Genomic DNA, 10,588 nt, shown 5'->3' with positions numbered 1-10,588 from the left:
TGAAAAACACTTTTTTGCACTCGTTACGAAATATACCATTTAATTCGGTGTGGTCCTACGACAAAACAGTTATCGACGATGGAAAACAGTCCATTTTGCCGCACTCTCCTCTAATAATTCACTATAAACAAGCAATTACTGAACATTTATTACGAAACAAAAATTCCATGAATCATTCCACTGAAATTAAATCCCTTGATGTCGATGATTTCAGTGAATTCACTGATTTCCTCACAAACTGGCACCCGGATTCCAGGAGTTTGTGGCCCCTCGCAGAGAAAAGAATGATGAGGAAATGAAAAAACCCGGAGAGTGGTACAAGTAAATCAATGACGATCATAACGAGACCTGATCATCACTCGCCAACCGGTCGAGCCTCCCAGTCTCCTCTCGATATGGGTCACGAGTCACACGTACTCCAAGTCGCCTCTGTGATGATATAAATTCGTTATGTCTCATTCGCGTGGTATATCGGGGTACGTAAGTACAGTGTGCTCTCTAGCGCAAATGATTCTCTAACGACGCGTAGAGCTGGCAACAGTGCCGGTATGTCGGTGGCTCACCCGTCTTTTGATATGATGAAATGAAGCAACGATGATTCAAATACTCGTCGTCGCGACGGATACGTCATGCGGCGTCTGGGCGTCGTTGTAGTATCGTGCACAGGTATTAAGTAAATTCCTGTTCTTGTTTGGGGGGTGGGGAGGGGGTAGGTGCATGTGAGAATGCTTTTAATGCTGAGTGGATGTTGAGTTGATGATGATGAAGAATTTCTGGTGGAGCTAATTGAGGGTCATATTCTGCATTTCGGAAAAAATGGTGATTATGAGTGCAGTTGATGCACGGAGAAAGAAATTAATGAAAGTTATGGGGTAAAATACATTGTGTTTGTTTTATGAATTCACGTGTTTAAAGTTTTGATAGTTTTGACATGACGTCTCATGTCTGTGAGAGCACTCTCAAGCTGAGTTGAATTTGGAGTGAGAATTTCCGTGGTTCCCGGTAGCTTAGTTGGAAGAGTGCCCGACGCGTAACTGGGAGACCCGGGTTCGAATCCCGGCTGGGCGGATCGGAATTTTAAATAATTTTAAATTCAAAGTCAAAGCCACCACAGGAAAATATATTGCCACGTCCTCGTCGTAGATCCTGGGTAACGCCAAGAGCGTGCAATTTAATTGCCTTACCATTCTTTTTTAATTTAATTTTTTTTCACACCCCTGCACGGAAATTACTGATTACTCTCCGCCTAAGGGCGGAAAGGCAGTACTTTCCTCAGTCGGAAACAACTTTCCACCCTTAAGCCGAAAGTATTCACTTTCCTCCCGCTTATCAGAAAGCAAAATACAAACTTTTCTTTACAAGCGTGTTAAAAAACAGCGTGTGCACCTCGGGCGGGGAAAACATGACTGTCCGCCCTGGGTGGACAATATACTATTCAGCAGGTCCGAATTTGGGGTTCACAGGTTCGAATCACGGCTCCGCGGTACGGGATTTGTTCTCTCTAAATTCTAATTCTCTTTGAATTTATTTAATGCCTAGAGGTGGTTAGGTGGTGTTGTGAGGCGAATTTGGAGGGAGAATTTCCGTAGTTGCCGGTAGCTTAGTTGGGAGGTCCGGATTCGAATCCTGACTGGAATTATTTTGTAGGAAAAAATCAGTAGATTGTGATTTTTATGGGTGCTTTCCAAGCCGAATTGATTTCCAATTTTGAGAATTGTATTTCACGGTCTTGAAATCGTAATTCACGTTATTCTGACCGTAATTCACGATCTCAAAAGCGTAAGCTACTCGTTTGAGAAAACCGTAAATTACATTTTTGAAATGGGAATTACCGTTTTCAAAAACATATTTTACCTTCAGATTTTACTGTGTTCACATGTACTCCAATATTTGGATCTTCATTTATAATCCAGAATGAATTCCTGGAAAAAATTATGAGTACTGGATTTAGGTACTATTGCTACTCATATTGAATTCTGTTAGTTCTTTTGGAAAGAACCAGCCAGTTACTCAGTACAAGTACTTTTTTAATTGTCCCGAGTAACAAAAGTACTTGTGACAAGTACCGAGGTACTTCACACCAGTACCCAGGTACTTAACGCATGACAATTGCATCCGGTTTTTTTGTGACTTCGAGGAAGTACAAAATTTTCCTTTTCCCCAGAAACTCCTTGGTACTGGGTAGAAGTACTTTTTCTACTGATCAGAAGTAATTTGTTTTGATCAATGTCCGGTATCACCAATAATTGGTGATAGATTCCGAAAAAACCATGACATGTCCTCGAAACTCATTTTTTTTCCTCTGTGCTTCCGAGGGTCACGAGTAAAAATACCATGATGTCTGGACAACTCGCTAGACAGTAAGTCTCGAGCCCAGAGCAACTAAAAAGACCACCAAATACTACATATATGATGATTAAAGGTGGAGTTCGACGAACCATGCTCCGTGGATCCCGCCGTGAGTGTAACACCATAAACGACGAGCTTGGTCGGCATCAGCACACCAAGACGAACATCCTGAGAACCCCTGTAAGCAGAGTTCGAAGGCGATTACGTTGGGTTTTTAAGGTGACGTGAAACGATTCCCTTTTTTTCTTAAAAAAAAATCCCTCTCATCGTATTAACTGTCTCATACAGGCTACGGTGAGCACGTGCAGTTTATGAAGCCACTCCATTTTCGTGGAAACCGGATTTAATGATGCCAAAAACATGAGCCAGGCACGTATCACAGTCATTATGGGGGGGAAGACATCGAAAAAGTTGTAAATATGGTGCTTGATGGAGTTTAAGGGACCATCGGGTGTCAAAGGATGATTTAAAAATTCATCGCAGTCATTGCACGATTTTTTTTAGATTTTCGGGTGGTTATGCAATCGGGGATTTTAGTTTCTGTTGTGACGAGGAGTCATTTACTACATGATAGAGTGACACGATGAGTAGAATTGATATGGATTACCTAACATAGTGTCTAAAAAAAAGCATGGGCAATATCTCGCATCGAAAATGAGAACTCGAACATGACGGATATTTAGATCGAATGGAGAAAGCAAGGCGGTTTCCATGAGCACAATCGTCTTGCGTCGAATTTTCATGAAGCCCGTCTAACAAATAAAAGAGAATTGAATACCATTCTATGAAACATGAATAAACGAATCATAATTGTCCAAATCATTTAGGTCAGAGGAAAATAGAACAATTCTACTTTCTTAATATTGCGTTTACTAAGGTTTTCTTCGAAGAAAGTTGATTAGAATTAATAGCTAGAATTATGAGATTATCTCACATTTTTGACGTTAAGGATAGGAGAACCTGAATGCAATATTGTGAAAATGATGATCGATTTTTTCACTTTGAATAAATAATATTAATATTTAAATACAAAATTTCTGATGTGAATCAAAAGAAGCTGTGACTCAATGTTCCAAATGAAGTTTTAATTTTTAATTTGGTGCTGAATACACGAGATGACAATATTCTAAGTACGGAATTATATTGATGAGATGAACAACAGATAAATTGAATTACCGTGTGAACTAACTAAAAATTGATAACAGTGTGGCCACGCACTTTTACCAGAGTATCAACAACCATTGAATTCCAGAAATTCACACTCTAAAGTGTGTTTTAGAAGGAATTGAATTGTAATGATGATTAAAATCTTATTCAGTGAGCATAGGAATTAAAACATGAGGAAATTATTTATTGTAATATGGAAATTTAACAGCTGATAAATTGGGACATATGATTCTCATCGGTCGCATTGCTTTTTGCAATGAGAATGATTATAAATAAGTAATAAAACTGCAAAAAACTGCTGAAACCTCGATCACATTTTGATTCCTACAGCGAAGAAGTTTGCGATGTGTTAAAATGGGAATCAAAAGGCTATGCGAACCATAATCCAGAAGGAAAAACTCCGTAAATATTATGGATATGGGGTTTCATGTAGTTGAAGGGACAATAAAATGTCAAAGGATAATGCAAAAATTCACTCTACTCACGAAACGAATTTTCCGGATTTCACGTCGATTATGCAGTCTGCAATTTTAGTTTCTATTATGAGATCGGTTAATTTGTAACCACTTGATGAGTTTGTCTCATCGTTCCATTGCGCCGAGGGACTGTAAATCCTCAGGTTACCGCTGTGACTAGCCACAATAATTATATCACGTTTTTCCTCGCCAAAAAGAGGCACCACCAGCAGACTTTGGCCGTCGAATGTCTCTCCATTTCCACATTCTGTTCTCCACCATTCTTTTGTACGAAAGAGCGACATTATTGCGAATTTTCGGTAAAGTACTGGGTGGATACGGAGGAAAATTGTAGAGTAGTTGGTGGAGTTTCAGTGACGGTTTGTGGGGGAGTTGAGGAGGTGCGTTGTCATGACGATGAAATCAAAAACAATGAAGAATTGAAGAAAAACTTCTACTGTGAAATTACGTATAAATGAAAAACTATGATTTCATTTCACTGAACAGAATTATTATGTTCAATAAATTATTCTTTCTCATTAAGTTTTTTGTACTTTTAACTTGAAAAAATGTTCTGAATTCATTGAATGATTGCTTAAAAAATTTGTTTGGAGGCCCTTTTGACCGAGTTCGAAGATGAAGGCGATAGCAATAATCATTTTGATTTCTATAAAAAATTTTGTATTTTTTGAAAATCGGAATTCCGGGCATATCTTCAGATATCATGCTTCAAATGAATTCAATTATAGCTTAAAATGTTAGTTTCAATGCCACACAGTCGAAGTTGAACAATAATTACCATAGCTGTATCTGTTGATTTTATTTTTATGATGATTTTGGCAAATTTCGAATTTTCCATCATATATTAATAATAATCGACAATAACGGCCTAAACTGGGCTTATGTAGACGACAAACCTGTGGAATGTAAACCCGATGAAAAAGCCAATTTCAATAAGTAGCAAATCGTTGAACGAAAATATAAACGCCGAAACGTGAATAGGAAATGCAGCTCCTGAAATAATAAATGGCACGTAGTTAGGACAAGAATATTAGCGTGTGAAGCCACACAGGGGTGGCAAAAAACACAATCGGTTGTATAATTTATCAGCAAAAATGACTATACGATATGATGAGAAGGGCAATCTCACGTATTTTCTCACTTATTTTCCCGTGTATTTTTCATACATATTTTTTAAATATTTACACGGAGAGAAATGTACGAGAAAAATTACCGTGCTAGCACAGTAAAGTGGGTTCAGATGGTCTTTCCAGGAGAAATGTACCGCAAAGAGTAGGAAAAAGTACTGTTGCGCGAGTCATTTTTCGGATAAATGCGGGGAAAAATTCTTGTGCAGCACGGTAAAATCGAAGCGACAGTGAATTTTTACGAGAAATACGAGAAAAATTATGACACTGGCTGGCAAATTTTTCCGGTGCTCTACCAGAATCCTAGGACCCGATCGCGCATTGGTAAGATTTTGGTACTCTTCGTCCCCCCTCCGCAACCACGAACATCAACTCAACGTGACCAGATGATTTATTCCGTCGCCTCCTCTAGCCTCCCCTCTCACATATCTCCTTACTGAAACCCCAGGTTAATGTTTTTCATAATACCAATTCAGTGAAATATTAATTAATGTTGTGATAAAACGGTTAAGAAATAAAATAAGTGCCCTTTATTTTCTCTTCATGAGGTGCATAACGCTGTAGAGATACATTGGCCTGTCAAACGTTCCACATACGTTTGCCGCGCATTCCGCTTTTAATATGGGCGAGAGGATATGGAGGAGAGGTTAAAATAAAATTAATAGGATGATATGCTGAATGACAATGTTTACTCATTTTTAACTACTGAATGTAATTTATCATGTAATAGAAAACAGTCAGGGATCAAGCTTTTATTGTGCGGTACCGGAATTTTTACTATGCAGCACCGGAATCTTTCTGGTGCTAGACAATTGAACCCACTTTACCAGACGGCACGGTAATTTTTTCCTGGATTTCTCCTGAAAAATTCTGGAATTTTTTTCTCCGTGTACTTTTTATATTTATTTTTTCTTTAATGTTTATCATTTGAGATGATTATTATTACATTCTGGGCAAATGAATCATGATCAGCGAAGGATGACTGTAAATGTTTTGGGAGACTCTTAATGAATTCTTATTGGATAGAAAAAAATGCAAAAAGTTATGATGCCCCGTTAGTCGCATACCGGAGATTGATATTATGGAACAAGTTTAGTACTTTCTCTGTCAGGAGGTAGTGAGAAGGTCGTGTCCTGAATTATTCAGAATAATCCGTTTGAATTCGAATTTTTTAGAAGGTCGTCACGCGGGGCTCGAGGAAGATGGCAGCACAAGCTGGTGACGAGGGACAACCGGCTCTGGATTTGATTAACGTTATTTTTCAAAGACGGGAGTCATCGCGGGCACAATATTCATTCCCAAAAAATCTCCTTTCATTGCGTAAGTAGTCCTACCGCAATATTAACAGATAATTGATACGATTTGTCCTAGAAGAAAACATACAAGTCGAGAGAATTTTATCTGTAAAAGATGAAAGTTTCGTGAAGTTGTTTTATATCCACGTTTGTTTTTATTGTGTTAAAAATACATGTTATTAAATGATCATAACTTCTATGCCACCTGGGCCCTCAAAGTTTACATAACAAAGTCACAATCACAATTTTTGTCAGTCAGTAGATTATTCGCGTTCTATCTTTCCCACGATCACTACAACAAACAGCAGAAATTTAGAAACAATTGCAAAAATACTTGTCGAAATATATCGAAATTTTCTGACCATTAATTCTCAATTCTGTTAAAGTCAATTTAAAAACACACGGTATTTTTAAATTCCTCAAACTTACAAATTATTCTTTGGGCCATGATTGTCGATTTTCTCATGTTTATCATGCGTAAAATTTATTGATTCTCCCATCTATTGGAATTCCTTTCATTTTCCATTTTTCGCGGATGGCATGAATGTAATTCTCTTCCATTTTTCGACTTGGATATAGGTTCTAAATTCTAAAAAACAGAAAACTTCCAAGTTTCTTGAAAAATTCTAGGAAAATGTCCGGGTTTCTTCTCATTCGAGAAAGAAATAGAAAATTATTCAGTTTTCTAGAGAATTCTCGGATTGTTTTATTAATTCAAGAAAATTGCAACGCTTCCCTTATTGTTTTAAAAATTACTGGTATCGATCGGGTTATCTTTAATATGATTTCTGAGTGAAGAATTATTATTTCTCTAATTGTACAATGGAAATAGATGAATAATAGCGATTTTCGGTTATTTTCAATATTTGTCTCACCAAAAAAATTAATAATCCTCCAACTACGACGAAAGATAAACTCTAATTGATGCCAAAACTCTTGTCATTTTATTGTCAATTTTTGATGAACGTTTCAGATAAAAAAATAGGTCTGTGAATAATTAACGATTGAATATTAAATGAATCATTAATTCTGTGATTCAAATGCGACGTTCCCATCGAGAGCGCCAACTGGACTTCCGGTGGAAAAATGCGCAACGTCTACTGCGCCTGAAGTGGGGGAGGAAGAGATAGAGCAAGGCAGAACAGCTGATTCCATCGTACTCGGAATTACTGACAGGTGTTCGAATGTCAAATTCTCATTTTTTCCTCCCTCTCTTCTAAATCGGTTGATGGTGATTTAAATTCACTCACTGGAAGGGAAATGGAGCCCCAGGATATTTACTACAATAAAGCGGAGTACGTCGAGACGGTAATATTCTTCTCCAACGATAAAATCGTGTTTACGTGCCCCACGACATAACCTCCAATTGACTTTGTATTCTTCCTCAGGCCTCGGGAAATAAAGTCAGTAGACAAACTGTTCTCTGTGGATCTCAGAACATCGTTCTGCACGGGAAAGTCATTGTCCAGTCCGACGCGATTATCAGGGGGGATTTGGCGAACGTCAGGACTGGGCGGTACTGCATAATCAGTAAGAATGTTGTCATCAGACCTCCCTTCAAGAAATTCAGTAAAGGGTGAGTTGTTCGTTCTATTTCCTATTTAAAGATGTGCAAGTGCTTTGGCTATTTTTTCTCCAGGGAAAAGCTTTCATTTGGGACTCATTAGACTCATTTGATTATTTCAAGTTTGGAGGTCTGAATTTGAATCTCGATATTGAACCGTTTGAAAACGTTTTAAAAATCTGAGGAAAAATTAGGATGTTTACTTTTGGAGGATGATTCATGAAATAATTTCAACAAGCGGCCCATTGCGCAGGTCCAAATCAAGTAGTTATTTTGCTAAAAATTAGCAATTTGCAATGGATTAATGGAATTAAAACAAAAAAGTGCATATTCGGTTTTCTGTCATTAATTTCAGATTAGTAGGGATCCTTCCTGAAGTTTAACCTCAGGAAAATTCAATAGTTTTTTTAAAGACAATTTGAGAAAAAATTTTTTAGTGAACTGAATTTATTTTAAATTAGACAGATTGAGTGAAAACAAAATGAATGTAAAATTTGATATCACAAGAGTTCATGCTCCTGATACATCAATGTTGATGTTTACTCGGTCGTAAGTAAATTATTTAAATTTTATTTTTCTCCTGAATAGTTTTCATTAAACTGCACGTAAGACCAGTATAACTTTTTTGCTAATGAATTAGCAGTTTGCTTCGGAATGTTAAAGTGGGGAAGAAGATATTACAGCTACGAAACCTTAATATGATCCTAAATGTTCCAAATGTCTATCATGAGCTCCATATGCCCTGGTTAAACATCTACCAGACGCCGACTAATTTAAAATTAAACCGGTTTAAACTTCCACTGAACATTGATTAAACCTTGATGAAACCTGGGTTAAAACCTGATTAACCTCCAATTAAATCCTGGCTAAACCCTGACTAAACCTTGACTAAAATTCGACTAAATTCCCCGACTAAACACCCCAACTAAAACCTGACTAAATTCTGACTAAACTCCGACTAAACCCTGGCTAAACTCTGACTAAACCGTGATTAAACCCCGATTAAATGCTTTTTAAGATTCTAATTTAAAAGCAAATGATGCGATCGCCACGATCTTCGAACTCGACCGAGATAACATCCAAACGAATATTTTACGTCGTAATTGAAAAATTTTTGTCGATTATTTTTTAAATGATCGTCGAAAAACAAAATTTGAAAAAAACCTCACATACATATATACATACAGGCATGATCTAAAACAGCATATTCGAACTCCTGAGACCAAAATTCGTCATCATCACACAAACCAATGAAAATTTCACATTTGACGAATACAATGCTTCCATTCGGAAGCAAAATTCCAATTTTTGAAAATTACAAGCATTTACTACAAATAATTCATAAACAATCAATTTTTCACCCTAAAAATCATTCGTTTGAGGTGGTAACAAATTTATTAATTTTCAGAATTTTACCAGAAATGAATTTAATGCCTAAAAAAAGGTTTCCAAAAGTGAATCCATCTTATTCCTCCGAATAGCACCTTTGGCTTAAAAGTTCTTAATAATTTAAGAAGATTCATTTTCCCCCTTCCCATGAAGTATTAAATTGCAATAAATAATCACCTTATCCCACACATTTCTTGAAGAACAATAGAAATCTTAACGTTTCATGTGGAAAATACTACTGAAATTGCCAAGTTATATTGAGTTCTTGGAGAGGAGCCATGACCATGAAGTAAACTCCAGTCAGCTTCGAAGTTTGAAAAATAACACACGTTAAACATCGTTGATACATAAACTGAAGTATTTCCAGAAGTACAGACATTCTTCCAATTAGTTTCTCCACAATTTCTCTGCCAAGAGAAACATAAATATTACAGGATCGATTAAACTGAAGCGTAAAAGGAATTAATTGCAAATCCTTCGATGTCTCTTCGATTTTATCTCAAGTTCTCTTTATCACAAATAGTCTCTCATTTATTCACGTAACCAGGACGTTTTAGAAGACTTCAAATTAAGATTTCAGAGATAATTTTTTCAAATTTTTTCTCCAATAGCTTTTATTATTCACAATCAAACGCTGCAGATTAATATGTATTGATTTATTTATTATTTTGATAAATTTTGAGTTAAACTATGAGTTTATCTCCTTTTTCCCTATTTTCATCTTGAAAATAATTCCAGAGTGGCATTTTTTCCACTTCAAATGGGAGACCACGTGTTCGTCGGAGAACGAGCGGTAGTTAATGCAGCTGTTGTCGGATCATACGTCTACATCGGTAAAAATGCAGTAATTGTAAGTATTTTCACTTCAACCGAATAATTCAATGAAATATCATTGACTCATCGCAATGATTATTCATCTGAATATTGCAGGGAAGACGGTGTATTCTCAAAGACTGCTGCTACGTTGAAGACGGCGCTGTCGTCCCCCCAGAAACGATAGTCCCCTCGTTCACGAGATTCGCTGGTAATCCAGCAACGCCAGTGGACGACCTCCCTGAGTGCACGCTCGAGCTGATGGTCGACTTCACGAAGAATTATTATCAACATTTCCTACCAGCATCGAACTAGCCTTTGTTAACACCAAAGTATTATAATTTACCGTGATTTTTGTACTATGCCTAAATATTTATTTAATTGTCTTATAAATTTTAAAATTCTGAA

General features: G+C 36.9%; 2 protein-coding genes across 2 annotated transcripts in view; one reads left to right on the top strand and one right to left on the bottom strand.

Moving 5' to 3' along the window:
• The window catches only part of LOC107044163 (protein PTHB1), a 30,325-nt gene extending 26,049 nt beyond the window's left edge, over window positions 1–4,276 (bottom strand). Inside the window, exons 1-2 of the mRNA XM_015265954.1 lie at window positions 4,002–4,276; window positions 2,439–2,527 (exon numbers count right to left, since the gene is read on the bottom strand). Coding sequence (XP_015121440.1) covers window positions 2,439–2,527; window positions 4,002–4,276 — 364 coding nt within the window. The remainder of the gene's footprint in view (window positions 1–2,438; window positions 2,528–4,001) is intronic.
• Window positions 4,277–7,399: 3,123 nt separating this feature from the next.
• LOC107044155 (dynactin subunit 5) lies at window positions 7,400–10,588 on the top strand. Its single transcript, XM_015265943.1, has 4 exons — window positions 7,400–7,722; window positions 7,803–7,990; window positions 10,106–10,217; window positions 10,298–10,588. The coding sequence occupies exons 1-4, from the start codon at window positions 7,675–7,677 to the stop codon at window positions 10,493–10,495; spliced, it is 546 nt and encodes a 181-aa protein (XP_015121429.1). The 5' UTR covers window positions 7,400–7,674; the 3' UTR covers window positions 10,496–10,588.

The sequence above is a fragment of the Diachasma alloeum genome, unplaced genomic scaffold, assembly GCF_001412515.2.
Source record: "Diachasma alloeum isolate Michigan unplaced genomic scaffold, Dall2.0 Dall_scaffold_00180, whole genome shotgun sequence".
In the NCBI taxonomy this organism is placed as follows: domain Eukaryota; kingdom Metazoa; phylum Arthropoda; class Insecta; order Hymenoptera; family Braconidae; genus Diachasma; species Diachasma alloeum.
This window is presented reverse-complemented; position numbering and strand designations above follow the sequence as displayed.

Bases quoted from the DNA above. Each gene is read 5' to 3' on its own strand.
- LOC107044155 (XM_015265943.1), top strand. From the start codon at position 7,675: ATGGAGCCCCAGGATATTTACTACAATAAAGCGGAGTACGTCGAGACG. The intron at 7,991-10,105 runs GTGAGTTGTTCG...AAATAATTCCAG, and splicing joins TTCAAGAAATTCAGTAAAGG to AGTGGCATTTTTTCCACTTC. The intron at 10,218-10,297 runs GTAAGTATTTTC...TGAATATTGCAG, and splicing joins TCGGTAAAAATGCAGTAATT to GGAAGACGGTGTATTCTCAA.